Below are 20,344 nucleotides of genomic sequence, written 5' to 3' on the forward strand. Positions count from 1 at the left end.
ACATTTTTTTTTTACCTCTTTTGAGCCCCTGGGGGCGCAACGGGAATTTTTGTAAAAGAAATTTTTTTACTGCGCACATTTAATAAAACACAATTTGTGGCAAAATTTCAGGAAAAACTAATGGATAGTTATCTGTCAATAGTCTGAACTAACGGACGCATGAACGCCACTGAAAACATAGGTCCTTCTCAGATAAATCGGGGGACCAAAAACACAAAATTAATTAAAACTTTTGAGTCGGGGAACAGTTTCACATATAAATTGAAAATAATCCCGAGAGTCATCTTCAGTCATAACTAACCATTTTTTTTTCTATGTGTGATAAATCCTGCATGTTTTTTGGAGGTAGGGTTCTTGCTTTTTTGTTTGTTTGTTTGTAAGATTATGTGTGATTTTAAGAGGAGTTTTGTTGGGGGTGCCATTTGGACTTAGGGTTAGTGGTAGAGTTAAGAGGGGTTTTTTTAGGAAGGGAGGGCTTGCCACTCATATCTGGTGTTAAATTTTCTTTAAAGGAAAGCTTATCACTCAGATTAAGAATTAATGGTACGGTCAAAGGATGACATTTTTAGGAAGGTGACTTGTCACACAGACTTATGGTTAGGTAATTAATTATAACTTTGTTTTATATTAACTTTCTTAACTTAAAAAAAAAACATCAAATGACTTTAACTGGTTTAAAAGACAAAGATGGCTTGAAAATAAAGAATAATTTTACATATTATTTCTATATGCGAAACTGATCCTCCCACTATAAATTGTTTTGCTTTTTTCCGTCAAGAATTTTAGAATGTTCATATGTAATGGCCTAAAAAAAGTAAAATCTTGCTAATATATTTTTTAAATTAGTGATTATAACTGTAAATTTCATTCAACTACTTGCTACAATTTAGAATTAAAAAGTTTTAGCTAATGCATGTCAACTTTCGAAGCTTATTTTTGTTTAAAATATAAAAAGAAAGATAATGATTTTTCATTTTTCTGAATTTGTAAATATTTTTAGGTGGAAATTTTATAACATTAAAAAAAATGACAGACTTTAAAACATTTCTAAAAAATTCACACAAAAAAAAAAGTTAAATTTTGTTAATTACCAATTACTTGCAAAAATTTATTTTCTTTCACATTTTTGTTTCTGATAAACGTGATACAAAATGTGTGTGCATGTGTATATATCTTCTATACTCCTATAAATTCGTTTTTCTTTTGTGTGCATTGATATTCATATTAAAAACACTCTTTTCTATTTATTTAAAAAGAAAATACAATTTTCGTATATATGGGTTGTGGAATTGCATTCACTAGCAAAAGATCTAGCTAATTTGCATATACTTTTAAACATTCATTTTAATTAATTCCTTATTAGTTGCTTCAGTTTTCTAATGGGATAATCATCTTTAGTTAACTATTATGTGTAATTGTATTCATGCAGATATTCTACATGATTTATACTTGCATAATATTTGTGTAAAAAGTTTATAGTAAACACAAAATTGTTTCCATTTATATTTATGTATACGTATATATTTTTGTTTAACAAATTTTGCCTACCAAACTCCTCCTCGAGTTTTTGGTCTACAGACATGAAACTTCATATATAAGGTATTTGAATCCATGCAAAACTTTATATTTGGGTGTTAGCCCGGAAAAAACAGTGCAAAAGTGTGAAAATTTAAAAAAAAAACCCTGAAATTTGCCAGGTGAAGGTCGAACGCCGGCATCACGAATGCATAACGTAGTAGCTATTAGTTCATGTTTTAATTTTTAGCCTTGCAGTAAACATGTTTTCATAGCCCAGTCATTGACGGCAGAGGCAAAATCGTAAGTTGAACGTTTTGGTTTTGATTTTCGGTGGCGGCGCAGGAGTCTTTTTTATATATACTTTTTAAATCATTACTATATATTGCACCCAATCTATGTATCTATCTATGAAAGTGAAAATGCTGTCTGTCCTTTCTCTATGGTAGTTAAGGAAGACTATTATACAGAAAGGCATTACTTTACATATTCATACTTTTTAATCTATATACATATGCACATAATCTTATGAACAGTACATAGGGCCCGAGCAAAGCCAGGCGGAACTGCTAGTATATATCTATATATGTGAAGGATAGTTTCTTATTTTCTGGTAACAACAGGAATTTTAGGTAAATTAAGTCAACAAATCTTATATTTAATTTTGATGTAATAAAAAAGTTTACAAATTTAAAATGACTAATTTTGTAAGAAAACTCCCAACTGTCATATCACTGATCTATGTATATATTCAATTTTGTTCTAACTGGGGATAGAGCATCCTACTGCATCCCAGACATTCACCTATCTCATGCATTCCAACCGAGAGATCGTTTTAAGACTAACTTTAAGTGCAATTGTTTGAATCTCTCTTGCACTTAGTTCACCAAGTATATGTGCTATGTAGGTTTTGAAATTCTTTTTCATGAGTCTAGTTTCTCCTATAATAACTGAAATGATGGAGATCTTAAGATTCTTTTCATGTCGTGCATAAAACTTTGGTAGTTCCAACTTATTTTACTTTTCTTATCAACTTGTTCAAGCTGGGGATAGGGCATCCTACTGGATGGCAATCATTCACCCGCTATTATATATTCTGATAGATCATTTTTAGATTCTAACTGTCCCTTTAAGTGCAATTATTTATATCTCACTTGCACTTGGTTTACCGAGTATATTTGCCAGATAGTTTTTTAAAATTCTTTTCCATGAATCCAGTTGCTCCTATAATTATTGGAATGATAGAGATCTTCCTTCGATTCCAGTTTCTTTTTATATTGTACATAAGATTTTGGTATTTCATTATCTTTAATGCAGCATCATTGGATATACTAATTGTAATTTAATGCATCTTTATATTATAAACTAGCAGATGTATCCGGCATTGTCTGGTATTACACATAACGTTAAATTCCTTAAAAAAAAAAAAAGATGAAGTAAAAAGAATGGAAAGGAACTGAGACATGTGCATGTGAGTATTGTTTTTTCGAAACAGTTCACTTCTTGTAAGTAAAAAAAAAAAAAAAAAAATGCTCACGCCGAGATCAAAACCAAAACCTAAAGACAGTGAGTCAAGTACGATAACCATTAGGCCAGCTTGACACGATCTTTAAAAAGTGTTTTCAAACATACTTATTCTTAAAATAAGGAATCTATCACATGAACCATTCACACATGCGCATTCATGAAACAGTTGACAAATAGATGCAAATCCAATGACCCCCCCCCCCAAAAAAAACAAATTTTCAATTTTGACCCCTTAGCAGCCCTTTTTTTTTTTCAAATGAAAACAAATGAAAAAGTTTTCCACATGTCTGAATAACCTATATACTAAATTTCAAGTATGTAGATAAAAAATTTGTTGAGTATATAGGTTGAGAAGTGTCCTCACACACACATTCTCACTTTTATAGATATACTAGCAGGCCTACCCAGTGATGCTCAGGACCGCATAATAAACAAATGAGAAAAATGAAGTTTGAACATGTTATTCTAAGGGGAGAGGAATTTTTTTTATGTCTAGATATTTGCTATCTTTTTTTTTTTTTTTTTTTTTTGCATAGGCAGCACCATTTATCCAGGCCTAAGAGCCACTCGAGGATAAGGGTTAGAGAGTACAGTAGTCAATTGGACAATATAGTAATTGTCAGTAATGGAAATTCAGTAAATTTGTTAACTTAAACAGAACGGCTTATCTCTAGCAAAACAATATTTTACCTAACCTAGAACATGAATTACACAAATTATGTATGAAATAATTTTAACTTCCCTAGGACATGTGATTAACAGCACGAATATTAAATAATTTTACAATTTCTAGGACAAATAATGTACAACACATTAAGTTTTCTTACTCTCTGACGGATAATGTAAATATACCAAGGCCATCATAATTTTAAGAAAAATGAATTCACTGTTAGAAGATGAATCATTAGAATTTCCAAATAAATACATGATCTTGGTTAGAGATTAGGTAACACTTGCTTCAACAGAAAATTTGTTATTATTGTGTTTCTTTTCCCACCACCGCAACTATAATTTTAAGCGAAATTATATCATTTCTAGAATAGGACTCAGCAGATTTTCCAAATAAATGTGTAAATACTATTTCAGCACAGTCCATATTCTGTATGTCAGTTTCTTATTTAATAGATTGTTAGGTGAAAGTACAGATAGTTTACAAAAATACCCTCCTCTCTCTATATTAAGAATGGCTTTCTAAATTATGTTATTTCAGCATGGTCCATATTTCATGTCAGTTTTTATTTATTAAATTGTTAGGTGAAAGTACAGAATAGTTAAAGATACCCCCCCCCCCATATTAAAAATGGTTTTCTAAATAATGTTATCATTTCAGCACAGTCCGTATTCCGTATGCCAGTGTTCCCTCCCTCCCATCTTAAAAAATATATATGAAATAAAGTAAATATGAGATCGTAAAATTCTACAACCATTTTCAGGACTGATTCCATATGAAATAAAGTAATTTCGAGATCGTAAACTGTTTCAGCAATTTCCCAGACTGACACCATATCCCCACTCCTCACTGTTAAAAATATGTGTGAAATAAAGTAATTTTGAGATCGTAAACTGCTTCAGACGTTTCCGGGCCTGACTCCGTATCCCCACTTCTTTTAAAAATATATATGAAAAAAAAAAAAAAAAAAAGTATTTTTGAGATCATAAACTACTTCAGCAATTTCCGGGACTTATTTCATATTCTCCTCCCCCACCTCTTAAAATATATACTGTGTCGGTTATTTTGCATTTTTTTTACAAAGGAGGTAATGCCTGGTAGTAAACTATATTACGCTTACTTGGCCTTTTGGCTAAGATCAAAGTGTAGTATCTGTTCTGATGCAGCATTTCAGCAGAAATCAGTGGTGGTAATGCTTGGGAGAATGAACAGGCACTAATTCACCACACCCCCAACCTTACCTAAAAAAAAAAACAAGGTTCAGTAATCCTTGGTGGCCTCCAGAGTACTTTTAAAAGCAACATACTCATGCCCCTCCCCCCCACTATCATCATCAACACATGACATTACTTCCGGAAAATGACTCAGTAGTTTTTCGAAATACATGATTTCATTATAAATTGTTTGTATTTTTTTAATACGGGTAGTACACTGTAGAAGCACCTTATTTAAAATTCATGCTAATTGAAAAATAAATATTTTAAAGTGCAGTTAGTGATTAGGCAACACTTGCTTTACAATAAACTAATCAAGAAATTGGATTGAGAAATAGATACTTAATGTTAACTAATACTAAACAAAGATAGAGATAATATATGTCAGTTTCTTATTTAATAAATTGTTAGGTGAAAGTACAGAATAGTTTAATACCTCCCCCTCTCCATATTAAGAATGGCTTTCTAAATGTTATTTCAGCACGTTCTGTATTCCGTGTCCCACCCCCTCTTAAAAATATGTATGAAATAAAGTAAATATGAGATCGTAAAAAGATATATAGGTTTGTTTTCATATTTACAAATTTCAAACCACAAGTAAAATTTATGCATGATTTCATTTTTTTTAAAATTATTTTTTAATACAAAAACATAAAAAAATGAGTTGGTGTTATCAGTTAGAATTGAAATAAATTAAAACGAGTGTTCCAGCCGGAGAACAAAAAATAATCCGAATGTATGCGCATACAAAACCAAAATGTCAGCTAATTTTTAATGAACATTTTACATGTAAATTTGCCGATGTCTGTATGCGATATACATGCATGTAAGCAAAGATATTATTCGCTATAAACCATCCTTGATGCATGAATATTATTTCCTGAGAATTTCAGTGTTATGTGACCAGTAGTTTCATAGTTTACCTGTTAGATATTTACACACACACGTCTACTGTTTCATTTATATAGAAGAAGATTAGTAGTTGAATGCAAGCCATTTTATCCTTATTGAGGGATAGTAGGTTCATACTTTCGCAACCTTATTAATGCATAATTAAACGGATGAACACTCACTTCATTTGCATGTGGCGTTGTTGCTTTGAACTCCAACAAACTTTCAACTGACTTGTGGTACGACTGAACATCCTTGGAACCAACTTGTCTTCGGAATACAAAATCGGTAATGTTCTTCATCTTCATTTTGCTACCACGACAACTGGTGGGTTTCTGCAAAGAGAAAGTACTTTAGATCAGAAATAATGAATCACACAAAAACATATCACATCATACAGGCACACAATGCAATATCCAGTCTTTTAAGTAAAAAAAAAAACAGAAGATTTTTTTTATAATGTAAGTAAAAACATTGAAAATGTAACAACTCTTATACATTTATGTCTTTATTGTGAAAACCGAATGATAAAATCATCCTTTGTAATATACAGGGTGTTCCAAAAGTCTTGGGAATATTTCAAGTCCTCAAATCTGCTTGAGTGAGAAAGAGTCTGATGACTTTATTTTCAAACAGGATGGGGCATGAGCACACTGGAACCTCAGGGTTAGACAGTTTCTGAACACAACACTGCCAGACAAATGGATTGGACAATCTGGGCAAGATGATCATGATCTCATGCCCTGGCCTCCTAGATCTCACAATCTGTGATATTTTTTTTGTGGAGATTTGTGAAAGGACTGATCTATGTGCATCCTATTTCAAGAGACATGGATGAACTGAAGGCCGGAATAACAAAGCTGTTACAACGCAATGCTGGGACACGTTTGGCAAGAATTGGACAATCGACTTGAAGTGTGTCATGTGATCAATGGTGCTCACACTGAACATCTTTGAAAATTCCATGAAAAACTTGAGATTACAAGTTTTCTGAATATCAGATGCGCTTTTTATATCCTTAGTTCTCGAGATATTCAATGTCAAAATGTGTTCAAGACTTTTGGAACACCCTGAAAAGAATTTAGCAATCAATTGCATTTCAAGGATCACAGAAATAAGCAAAGGTGACAGCTATACACCTAGAAAACAGAGCTATTACACCTGACATAGTGATATGAGAAAAGGAGGAGGAAGAAGCAACCTTAGTAGAAGTTACTGTCCGGAATGATGTTGGGTTAAACAGAACTGGAGGGAAAATACAACCAAATACCAATGTCTTAGTACGACATGAAAAGAAATTGGAATCTTAGGAAGATCTCCATCATTCCAGTTATTATAGGAGCAACCAGATTCATGAAAAAATTTCAAAAACCACCTGGCAAATATACCTGGTGAACCAAGTGCAAGAGAGATACAAAAACAATTGCACCTAAAGGTTAAAATCTTAAAAAGATCTCTTCGTTTGAATGTAGGAGATAGCATGTGAATACCTGGGATCCTCAACTAGAACAAAATTGAATATATACATATTACTCAGTGATATGACAATGTTGAGTTTTCTTATAAAATTTGTAATTTAAAATTTTAACTATCTCTCTGTTGGAATATAAGAGAGCAGGTGTATGTCTGGCATCCAGTGGGATGCCCTATCTCCATCTAGAACAAAATAAGATAAAAAAAGGATGAATTTGGGTCTACATCGGTTTCTTCCAACTGACGTGTGTATACTGTAAACAAATGAATAAAAAAACACAATGTTGATTTTTAATACAACGAAATGAGAAAATTTAAGTGTAAAGAAAATTAGACGCATCTGTTCCGACAACAAAATGTTGCGTTCATTTATTAAAAAGTTTTGTAAATAAAAAAAAACACCGAATAAATAATACCCACCCCCCATTTTTTTTCTCAAAATAAATCTTTCCCTATATTTAAAAATTTTTTTTTTTAAATTCACGTTGTGATGAAAAACAAAATGTCTTGGGTTTATTTTCAGTTTGTTTTCAGTGTGCATAGATTAACTAGAAGAAATTGGTCTAGACCCAAATTTATCCCTTCCATATTTGTTTATTTTTGGGGTTCTTGAAAACTATTTAATCCAAATTTATTTATAAAAATCAAACTATTCCAGCTGTAGATAGCCCAAATAACCTCCTCTCCTAAATGCTTGCCCAGTCTAATAATAAGCTAACAATGACAATGGAAGCATAGATGTAGAATATAACTGTGCACTGCAATTAATGCATTTGTAAATGCATTAAAGAAGAAATGTGCATCAGAAGAAGCAGCAGAAGGAACCAAGAAAAAACTGAAAAGGAATGAGTGAAAAAGACTAGGAATACCATTGCCATTGTTTATTTTAGTAGTGCTCGACTGGGTTAGTGTTTAGGAGAGCTGGAAAAACATACAAGGCTATGGGAGCTTTCCATGGCTAAAAAAGAAAGAAAAAATCCTCTTTTCATTGTTATATACTGGTTGAAAAAAAGATGTCGGACTTTATTTGACTGGGAATGATATAAACTGAATATGCATGCAATTGGTAAAATAAGATCACTAATCCGAAGAATGCATGGCCATATCACGTTGTCTAGATAATGTAATAGAAAAGGCATTGGCTGAAAGTGATTTTTTTTTAATAAGCCAACACTTATCAAGGCTAAAAAACACCCAACAATAATGGTTAATGATATGATTAGATTTTTAGTTGAATGATGATGAATATTATGAAAGGATTGAAACAATGGATGAAATGAACAAAATTTGATTACATATGAGGACAGTTTATGAGGCATTGCATGGCTAAAATAAAGTCAACAAAAAAAAAAAAAAAAAATGGTATGCTGCCCGTAAAGATGAGCATACAAACACAAATGATGCTGTATGCTCAGATCATCCAAATTCCACATTTGTCATGGAAACCATGGAAAAGTTTACAAACTCATGTCAGATAGACAAGTTGAAGATATCAGAAGGTCGAGTAATCACTATTTTGCATGAATATTTGTCAATAAAGTCATATTCAAAATGGTTGTTGCAGATCAAATAAACATGCATTAAATGAAAAATAAAGATCGATGTAAGAGTTAATAAATCTCTTGATTTCGATTGCTTTTGTTATAAGACCAGAAAAATGTCTCCAAGTATAAATGAATGTAAACGTTAATTTATAAAATGGATACAAGATTTGTGGAATAAAAACTTAACATGCATATAAAATACAAAAAAAAAAAAAAGCTTCGTTTCTGAAATTCCGAGACGAAGATTGGTTATTCGTATTATTGAAATTCTTTGAACTACTGTCCTCATCTTGGGTGTCATTTGCATAATGTTTCAGTCAATGTAACCTCTGACCTTTTCAGGTGTATTTTATCGACCTCAAGAATCTGCCACAAAACCCTTTATTTAATCGATGAGTAGTATGCCCTCATTCCATCAATCCTGCTTGAGTAGGTCGTAATTCATAGCGCAGTGGATAAAATACTTAGTAAAATTCAGTTGTAATGTGACACGCTTCTGGATATCAAAGGCTCAATTTCCAGTGTGGGTGACACAAAAATGCAATAGCGAATATCACGTAAAACTGATTATAACTTAGCACTTTTATCCGTTGCACTACACGTCCACATACATCTTCAACATAGGTGATACTAAAAATAGACTAAAAAATAACTGAAGACTTCTACCCAGTCATGGCTGGCAGAACGAAAGGAATCTACCATTATGGATTAAATTATTGGTTCAGTTTGAAATTTTGTATGAATTCCAGGGGTCGGCAAGACTCACCTGAAGAAAGTTGGAGGTTACATCAGCCGAAACATTCTGAGAATAGCACCCAAGATGAGAACAATGGTTTAAATAAACCAAATGTTTTTTACTTTTGTTAAAAAGATGAGCCTTGTATCCCGACAGACTATGGCAGTCTTCTTTTTCACATTCAAAACTACAACCCAACGCAAGAGTGGATAGCGGACATGAAGTAGCAACAGATTAACAGCACAATTCCACCCTGTCACTATAGAGATATTGAAAAATGTTGATAGCTTTTTTTTTCCCCTCAAACCACTTGCCTTTGGAATTCCCTCCCTACTTTCTGACTGTACTAACATACTTTCAAATGTAATGTGAACAAACATCTTGCTGCACAACTTCCCACTTAGGCTGCCCCTAATCACAGTAGCCTCCAATTTCTCATTGGCAATATGCCTGCTTTGTGATGAATATAACGAAAATGCTGCAAAACCTGTTAAAACCACTGTTTCAGTCATCAGTTTCCAAAATAATTTAAATTATTCAAATTACTGTTATCATTTCATGTCTCAGCTTCACACAACATTTCGGATGATGTAATCACCAATATTCTCCAGGTGTCTTTTGTTGAACCCGAAAATCTGAATGAAATTTTCAAGGAAACCCGCTATTCAAGCCACGAGAATAGCATACTCTCAGTCTGTCAGCCATGACCTGGTATGCAATTGTATTCTTACACAAGGACGCTGTGATGTAATGGATAAAGTACTATGTAAATTCTGATCGAAGTGGCACTCTTCTGGAGTTCAGGAGATACTAATACAATTGCAAATTAAGACTTCTACCCAGCCATGGCTGATGAATGAGAACATACTACTCCCATTTGAAATTCAGTTCAGATTTCCACGTTCAACAAAATATGGCTGAAGATCAAAGGTTACAGGGTATGTGAATAACACAGTAGAACTGCAGTTCAAATAATCCATGTTTAAAACGGATGTGTCCTCCATAGTATCAGACCTGACCGAATGGTTAATTGTAGGTATAGACCGATTCATACCATCCAAAAAATTCCAACAAAAACCTAACAGCCAGCCATGGTTCTCCCCTGAATGTGCTGCTGCCATCGCGCACAGAAATCACTTTTTCCATAGCTACCAACGTAATAAATGTAGAGACTAAAGCTGCTTTTGGGACTGCCAGCAACCACGGTAAAAGAGTAATAAAACATGCAAGAGAGCTATATGCTCAGTCCGTTAAATCCAAAATAGCTGAGCAGCGGCTTGGTTCCCACCAGTTCTGGCAAATAGTAAACAGGATCTTGAACAGAAGTGTGCGTTCTATCCCAACTATCATCAATGGACCTGAGGTCATCTCGTCAACATCAGACAAAGCCAGACTATTTGCCAAGAACTTTGCAGCTAACTCTACCCTATGCGACAAAGGCCATCAACTCTCCGTATTTCCTCCTATAACAGACAACACGCTATGCAACATACAAATATCTGTGCGTGAGGTCGCCAAGCTAATCAAGAACCTTGATTCCAGTAAAGCAACTGGCCCTGACGGCATTCCAGTTATAGTGCTGAAAAAGCTTCAACCAGAACTTGCCCCCATAATTACAAAACTGTTTACGTGTTGCCTTAAGGAGAAGTGCTTTCCAACACCCTGGAAAACCTCATCAGTATGCCCTGTATTTAAGAATTCAGGTGAAAAGTCATCTCCCTCTCAGTAAAGACCAATAAGTCTCCTGTGTGTCATGAGTAAGTTGTTGGAATCCATATTAAATAAAGAAGTAGTCAACCACCTCAACAGAAACAACTTTCTTAGTGACATGCAATATGGTTTCCGCTCTGCAAGATCTACAGCAGATGTGCTAATGGTTATATCTCATAGGATCAGTGAATCTCTTGACAAAGGCTTCCTTTCTAAGGCAATTGCTCTTGACATATCGAAGGCCTTCGATAAGGTATGGCATAAGGGCCTACTTCACAAGATTTCCAGCTACGGTATAACTGGAAATGTTTTCTCAATCATTAAATCATTTCTCTCCAATAGGTTCATAAGAGTAGTGGTTGATGGGCAGAAATCAGAGACCCACAGTATTAATGCTGGAGTCCCTCAGGAGTCTATCCTGGGCCCAACTCTCTTCCTGATCTACATCAATGATCTCCCAAAACACATACTTAAATCATTCGCTGACATCTATGCTGATGACACAACCATCTATGGCAACACATCTAAGGCCGTAAATGACAAAGTTCTAATTTTCTCTCCTCTGATCTTGAGCACGTGGTACAGTGGGGGAAGAGGTGGCTGGTCACTTTTAATGCATCCAAAACCAAGCTTCTATTTTTACATCATCAACGCATCTCTATCTGGCATCAATTGAAATGAATGGCTCTCCTCTTGGGGAGGCTCCATGTTTTGACAAGTTTCTGGGTTTGACCTTTACTCCTGATCTTAAATGGAACACGTACATTAAATCTGTTGCCAAGGCCGCTAGAAAAATGGTGGGATTCTTCTATCGATCCAGTACATATCTCACTGCTGATGCAATTCTCTATCTATATAAGAGCCAGGTACGTCCCAGGATGGAGTACTGTTGCCACATCTGGGCAGGAGCTGCTAGAAATGACTTGTCCTGCCTTGATAGAGTTCAAAATAGACTTCATAGCCTCGGAGGAGATGTCCTTTTCTCTTTCCTGCAACATCTATCTCACAGAAGAGATGTTGCGAGTTTGCTTTATCGTTATTTTCATGGCAAGTGCTCGACTGAGCTTCAGTCTATGGTCCCCCCTCGCCAAACTTTCACAAGAAACACTCGTCTAGCTGAAAGCACTATCAATAATTTCCCACACTCTTTATCTGCGCCTAAACCTAAACATAGATTCCATGAACAAAGTTTCTTTCTTAGAACTGCACACCTGTGGAATTGTCTTCCGTTTTCCTGCTTTCCAGCTGACTACAATCTGATTGTCTTCAAGTCCAATGTAAACAAGTTCTTGATGAGCCGTTCCACTTAAGTTAACAAATTTACCTAATTTCCATTACTAACGATTACTATATTGTCCAATTGACTACGTTACACTCTTAACCCTTATCCTCGATTGGTCTCTGAGCCTTGATAAGTAGTTATGCCTATGTAAAAAAACAGAAAGGGTGACATTTTGCTGCTTGTCTGGTTAGTCGGAGTATGTTCATCAAGAGGGCACAATTTTTTACAAGCTCATCAGAACACATTCCATTAAAATATTTGCAAAACAGGCACAGGGATGCAACATTGCGGTGATGGGACAGAGGTTGAAGCCTACCTGACAATTCGGGACCTATTAGATTTGATAATCTTTTTTTGGACCCTGTCTAAGAATGAGAGACTAGTGGTAGATGCATCAGCCCAGATGTGACAGCAATACTCCATGCATGGGTGAATTGTGGCTTTTGTAAAGATATAGGATACTTTCTTGGGGAGTACTTTTCTAGCACAGTAGAGGGAGTCCACCTTTTTTATAGCAGCCTTGATAATGCCCTCAATGCATTTATTCCAATTTATGTTGTTGTGAATGTTTGGCTGAGGAGTTTGAAGGATGGGTGCTCAGATAGGGTGTAATTTGTCATTGCAATCGGTGTTTGAGAATGTGTGTTGTAATTGTTAAAGGAAAGAAGCTTAATCTTAGTAGCATTAACTGCTATCAAACATTTACAGCTCCCTTCCACTACAATCTATAGGTTGTTATCTAGAATTTTTGTCATGGCCTTGGATATATGTACATTCATTTTACTTTCATGTCTATTATAGAATGTGGTGTCAACAAATATACTCATCTGAGAGACAATTTTATCAAGGAGGTCATTCATAAATATCAGGAATAATAAAGATCCCATGATCAACCCCTGGGGTACACCTGCATTAATATCATACTTAGATGTACGGCCATTGAGGACAACCTGGATTTTTCTATTTTTTAGGAAGGATCTGATTATGTTGAGTATTTGTCCAGAAATACCAAATGATTAAATTTTCATGAAAAGCTCTTAATGTCAAAGGCTTTGAATATATCAAGAGCTAGTACTTCCGTGTAGATACGCGTTTCAGTACCTGGTTTGCACCATTCAGTTGTCTTATTGTTCTAGAGATAGGGGATTGAGAACGTGGCTGTGCGAAGGAATGAGCTCTAGAGCAGGAAGGCGAATCAAGAAAGTGGCTGTGCGAAGGAATGAACTGTAGAGAAGCTTTGCATGTTGCTACCAGCTGTGTCTGTAACTTAAGAAACCAAACTACTGTAATGAATATTACAATCCCCAAACATCTGTACTTGGGCGTTAGTATCTAACAAGTGCGGCATCTATACTGCCAGGGATGTTGTTGATTAGGTTAAAGTCCTGATTTGAGGTGGAACGGTAGAGGAAATATAAGTAACTGTAACATAGCATGTAAATGCACATGAAGTGACGTCATTGGTGGGGAAACAAAGGACTATAAAAATAAAGGGTAATTTTTAAATCAATCAATCATGTATGAGGCGTGAAGGATGCCCGAGAAGATGATTACGTGAGGGATGTCACAGCGGTAAAGAGAGAATTAGGAAATAAATTTTGCTGCTACAAAGAACAATAGAGTTGGAGTTATTTCCTATTCTTTGTTTTGATCTCCTTTGCGACTGGACACAGCGTGTGTTGGTTCCCAATGTTACGTAAGTGTTGTAAAACCACAGATTAGTTATCCCCCTTCCTCTTTTTAAGAAGGGTTTTCTGGTACTTGTACAGTTTAGTCAAGACATTAAAAAATGAAAATATCGAAAAAAGGTTATATTGTACGTATCCGTTTTGGACTGAAGATCTCCGAAAAAAAATTTCATTTAATCTGATCGAGTAGTTTTTTTTTTTACAGCGGAAAAACACGTTCTTATGAGAGCGCGTTGAAGTCAGCCATTTTGAAATTTGCTGAACCCGCCACGGGGAGATAACTATGTAAAGCGCCGCTACTCCCTCCCCATCTTTAATTCTAGATTTTCTTCCTAAAAATCGAACCTTTTGCTCGGCATCATAACAAATAGCTTTTCCGCTGATTGTGAGCACAGTAATCAGCCACGTTCTCATTCTTTATACCTATTTTCAAAACATGGCAATATTTACGGTAATTTAACAAGCTCTAATTTCCTATTACAGATTTTTTTTTCTTGACGCAAATAGATTTTCAGTAAACCAAAAATGAATTGTTTTGAATAAATTCCCAAATGTATCTCATTAAAAATTAATTGTGCTGCCAATATTAACGTTTACCACTTATATCAGCCAAAACTTTTTTACGAATATCAAGGCCAAAAGGCCACTCAAGGATAAGGATTAATGTGTGTATTGTAGTCATTGGGACAGTAACTTAGTAATTGTTTGTGATGGAAATTTGGTATAATTAGATTATTTATGAGGATAGTTCAATAGAATTTGTTTACACTGGTCTTGATTGTAATCAGCTGGAAAGCAGACCAGCAGAACAGAGTCAAACAGTTTTAGGAAAGAAGCTTGGTGGTACTCATGCAGAGAGTGATCCGTGCTGAAATAATAACATTATTTAAAAAGCCATTCTTAACATGGGGAGGAGAGGGTGTTTTGCACCTCTTCTGTACTTTAACTTACAATTGAATAAAAAACATAAAACTTTAATTAAACATGGAAATACGATTTAAAAAATAGTGCAGATCACTCTCTGCATTAGCACCATTTTTTTTTTTTTTTACAAAACATGTTTCAAATGTAAGTGTAGAATTCTGACCCCCGCCCCCCAAAAAAACACGAATATCAGGTATTTGTATATTTAGCAGAGAAGACAACAAAATGAAAAAGTGGTCAAAAAACAAATACACAACAAATAAATGTTACCAAAGGCAAGATAAGTTACTCTTTTACCTAACCTGGATAAGTTTTGTGTGTGTTTTAATGTATTTTAAGAACAAGTGACACTTATTAGGTGGATTTCTATCAGTATTTTCGGTACTCATGCACTTTTGTTACCGTGCTGAAATAATAACGTTATCATTTAGAAAGCCATTCTTCACATGTTTTGAAATTATTCTGTACTTTCACTTAATTTAATAATAAAAAAGTTGCTTATGCACTTTTGTTACCGCGCTATTTTTTAAAAATAGTATTCAAGTTAAATTCAAGTTTTACAGTATCTTTTATATTAAATTGTTAAATAGAGAATAGTTAAAAGAAACACCCTCCTCATGTTAAGAATGGCTTTCTAAATAATGTTATTATTTCAGCACGGTAACAAAAGTGCATAAGTACCAAATATAGATGTAAAACTTGCAAATACTATTTAAATAAATAGCACGGTAACGAAAATGCATAAGCACCATATTTTGTTTATTTTGGACTTTTGAGCCATTATTGACGCTCCGAAGACTGTGTTCTCGTCCGCGCTCGCTAATTCTTAGTTTAACTTACCAACATGACACTGCTTGTTTTTCGAACCGAATAAAAGCTTTAAAATGCGTTAAAACACACAAAAGTAATCCAGGTAGGTAGAAGAGTAATTTATCTTGCTTTTGGTAACATTTATTTGTTGTATATTTATTTATTTTTACAATTTTTTTCGCATCTTTTTTGCTTTGTTGATTACCTGGGCATTTTGCATAACGAAAAGGTGATATAAAAAAAAAAAAACAAGTATATAGCTATTTAGATAAGTTTTTACTGCTTACACTTATTTTAAAGTGTTTATTTATTTCGAAACATAAGTGCCGAGTCTTAAATTAGAAAAAGAAAATGGCCGAAATTAGACGATCATCTACAGCCTCGCTAATCGCTCAAAAATCGAAAATTAAACAAAATACTGGCAGAAACATCGCTCAATGGGTTTGTATTACTGTACACATAGAAATTCGAAAAAGTTGTAATATATATATAACAACGAAATGTTATCAAAGGCAAGCTAAGTTACTTTTCTACCTAACTGGATATGTTTTTAGTGTTTTTATTTAATGTAACCTGTTTATTCAGCTCGAAAAACAGTGTTTGCCGATGTAGTGGAAAATTAAAAATGGCGCCTGCTGCCCGACTCTTTCTCTCTCTTTGACACGATAAATTTGGGAAAAGGAGTTAAAAATAAAAAAATAAATACAAAATACTCTTAAAAACCTACCAATTATATGTCAGCCTATGTCACGGTTACATTTACTGAGCGAGTTTCTAACAGTATTTTTCTAGTTTTTCTTTTTAACTCCTTTTCCAAAACTTACCGTGTCAAAGAGAGAGTCGGGCGCCATTTTTAATTTTCCAATACATCGGTAAACACTATGTTTTTCGAGCTGAATAAACATGTTACATTAAATAAAAACACTAAAAACATATCCAGTTAGGTAGAAAAGTAACTTAGGTTGCCTTTGATAACATTTCCTTGTTATATATTTGTTTTTTTTTTTTACAACTTTTTCGAATCTCTATGTACAGTAATACAAACCCGAAAACGATTTAAAATAAAAATTATCAAGGTAGATAAGAAGAGTAAATTATTTTGCTTTTGGTAACATTTGCATATTTGTATTTTTTGTTTTGTTTTGCTGATTCTTTTTAGAAATGCCTCGAATTTCGACATTGTGAAATAAAATCAAATTCGATACAAAATATATTTTTAAAAAAGTCGACTGGACCATTAAACAATAACAAGTAATCGCAATTTATAAGCGAGTTGACCAAGCAAATAAAAGTCTCCAATCGTTTCAAAAATGGTAAAACTAGAAAAATATTGTGACAGATAACACGTAAAATGAAACTGAAAGAAAAAAAATCCCACCTTAACTTGAGGTTCTGGTCGCATCTTCATTCTTCTTTCAAGAAAAAATAGAAAATTGCTAAAATATTTTCGTGTGCATTCGAATAAAAGACTTTAGTTTTGTTAATTAAAATTATTTTAAATTCTATATATTTTAAAAATAAACATTTTTACTTGCAAGTAGCACTATTCTAAGCCGGCATTTTCTTAGAAAGAAAGAGAAAGGGAAGGTAAAACAGAGAGAGGGGGAAGCAAAATTTTTAAAGAAAGCTGAAGGACGCCGCCATGCTGCTAACAACAACAGGAAGTGCATATTAACTGCGGGATGACACTCCGCACTGAATGGCGACGCTAGCCGCAATTAGTTATAAATATTAAGATTTGTTAACATTTTTGAATGTCATTTTTTTTTTTTTTAAATAAAAAATTGTAATATAATAATAATAATAATAATAATAATAAAAAAAAATGTTTTTTTTTTAAGTTAAATTAAAAAATATACACATATATACGAAAAAAAATTAAATAAATAAATGGTGTTTGTTTTGTGTAGTTTTAGTCAATAAAAGAAAAAATTAAAAAAAAAGAAGAAAAATGTCAAGTGTTTCCGCGTTTGTTTTCCATAAGTTCCATTTTTACTTTTAAAATATTATTACAATTTTTGGTACTTATGCACTTATGTTACCGTGCTGAAATAATTAACGTTATTATTTAGAAAATCTTTCTTAACATGGGGAGTGGAGGATGATTTTTTTTTTTAAAACTATTCAGTACTTTCACCTAACAATTTAATAAAAGCATTCATGAAATAAGTCGATTTTTGAATTTATTTCGCCCTTAAATCAGAAGAAAAGGAACTTACCAACTTTAAAAGAAAATAAAGGAATTGAAAGAGAAGTTACAATTATTTTTCATTTTGGGTCACCATCTTTGAATTTTAGTGTAGAGTCGCCAAATAAATTAAAAAATTGACATAATTACATGAAATAATTCAGTGCTACAAAACGGGTGCTGTTAAGAATTGAGCATTTCAACGTACTTAAAGAAATAAACGGTAAGATAGTAAACATCTTGAAATTTGGAATACAGACTTTTTGTCATTTATGCTCTGTAGTTACATTGAGCTTCATAAATTAAAAGATTGGTATAAATAAAAGGTGAAATATAATTGAATAAACATATTTTCCCATAAACACGAAAGTCTGCACTTGTCATTTTTTTTAAAAATCGCAAACTTAAGCTAAATTGAATGTAACTGTTTAAACAACCTATGCCTCATTTGATTCGCCTTTTATTCCTCTATAATTTTACCTGTTCATATTTGACTTTTAATTGAAATATTCTAGTGTTCACGTCAATTTAAAAAAATAACTTCAAATTGAGGAGGCCAAAAGAAAGTCTGCACAATGGAAAATTGTTATTTAAATGTAACTTTAAAACATTAACGCAACACAAATACAATAAGAACACAATAAACTAGTTAATATTTAGTAGATAGCACTTCTGAAATTTGATAGCCTTTTTTTTTTTTTTTTTTTTTTTTTTTTTACAAAGGCATCACCACATTATCAAGGCCCAGAGGCCACTCAAGGATAAGGGTTAAAGAGTGTACAGTAGAAGTTGGTCAATATAGTAATCATTAGTAATGAAAATTTGGTAAATTTAATAACTTATATGGAACGGCTCATCAAGAACTTATTTACCTTAGACTTGAACACAACCATATTGTAGTCAGCCGGAAAGCAGGAAAACGGAAGACAATTCCACAGGCGTGCAGTTCTAAGAAAGAAGCTTTGTTCATGGAATCTATGTTTAGGTTTAGGCACAGATAAAGAGTGGGGGAAATTATTGATAGTGTTTACAGCTAGACGAGTGTTTCTTGTGAAAGTTTGGCGAGGGGGGACCATAGATTGAAGCTCAGTTGAACACTTTCCATGAAAATAACGATACATCAGAGACAAACTCGCAACATCTCTTCTGTGAGATAGAGGTTGTAAGGAGGAGAAAAGGACATCTCCTACGAGGCTACAAAGTCTATTTTGAACTCTATCAAGGCAGGACAAGTCCTTTTTAGCAGCTCCTGCCCAGATGTGGCAACAGTATTCCATCCTTGGACGTACCTGGCTCTTATATAGATAGAGAATAGCATCAGCAGTGAGATATCTACTGGATCGATAGAAAGATCCCACCATTTTTCCAGCGGCCTTGGCAACAGATTTGATATACGTGTTCCATTTAAGATCAGGAGTAATGTAATCTTTTGGGCATTTCTTGAATTAGTCTGTAGCACTACTCTGGTGAAAGGGCATCCCACTTCTCTAATTTTTGTCCAAAGTTCTTCCAAATTTGAAATGTTATCATTGCGTAACTGTTGTTTGATGCAATAGGTTTTCAATAGAATTGAGGTCTGGAGATTGTGCAGGCCAATCTAAACACGGAATATCATGCTCTTTCAAGAACCTTTTGACATTGCCAGCTGTGTGAATGGGAGCATTATCCTGCATGAAGATGGGATTATCATCTAAATTTTGGCCAAAGTGGGGTAGAAAATGCTCAGTCAACATATTAATGTACTTGGTCGAATTAACTCAACCTTGCAAGCAAACTATGGGCCCTGCACCATTGACACGAATAACACCCCACACCAAAACTCAACCTCCACCATCTTGCAGCGTTGAAACTGTGCACTTAGGATTAAATTCTTCATTCTTCCTTCGATGGACGTACTGCCTACTATCACTGCCTGGCCTATTAAACTTGCTTTCATCACTTAAAATATCTTTCAACTAATATAAATAGTTGTGATCTTTATTACGTCTGATGAAGTCCAGACAGCGTTTTCTGTTCTTTATAGAAATCATTGGCTTACATCTTGTAACATAGCCTCACAAATTAAATTCCTTCAATCTGTTCGTAACTCTAGAGAGCACTTTTTAACAAGATTACACTGGATTTAGGGAGCCGTTTCAAATCTGCTTCTGAGACTGCGGATTTTGATGGCAT

General features: G+C 33.8%; 1 protein-coding gene across 3 annotated transcripts in view; it reads right to left on the reverse strand.

The window, feature by feature from the left end:
* Positions 1–20,344, reverse strand: part of LOC145287745 (uncharacterized) — an 89,439-nt gene that overhangs the window by 58,505 nt on the left and 10,590 nt on the right. For 2 of the 3 annotated variants that reach the window (XM_080135511.1, XM_080135510.1), the window contains exons 1-2: positions 17,363–17,536; positions 6,000–6,152 (exon numbers count right to left, since the gene is read on the reverse strand). In XM_080135511.1, coding sequence (XP_079991637.1) covers positions 6,000–6,152; positions 17,363–17,392 — 183 coding nt within the window. In that variant the 5' untranslated portion in view covers positions 17,393–17,536. Of the gene's footprint in view, positions 1–5,999; positions 6,153–17,362; positions 17,537–20,344 lie in introns of those variants that run through there. The other variant, XM_080135512.1, reaches the window with a different exon arrangement.

This window comes from Euprymna scolopes, chromosome 11 (assembly GCF_053919585.1).
Source record: "Euprymna scolopes isolate OS-2025 chromosome 11, ASM5391958v1, whole genome shotgun sequence".
In the NCBI taxonomy this organism is placed as follows: Eukaryota; Metazoa; Mollusca; class Cephalopoda; order Sepiida; family Sepiolidae; genus Euprymna; species Euprymna scolopes.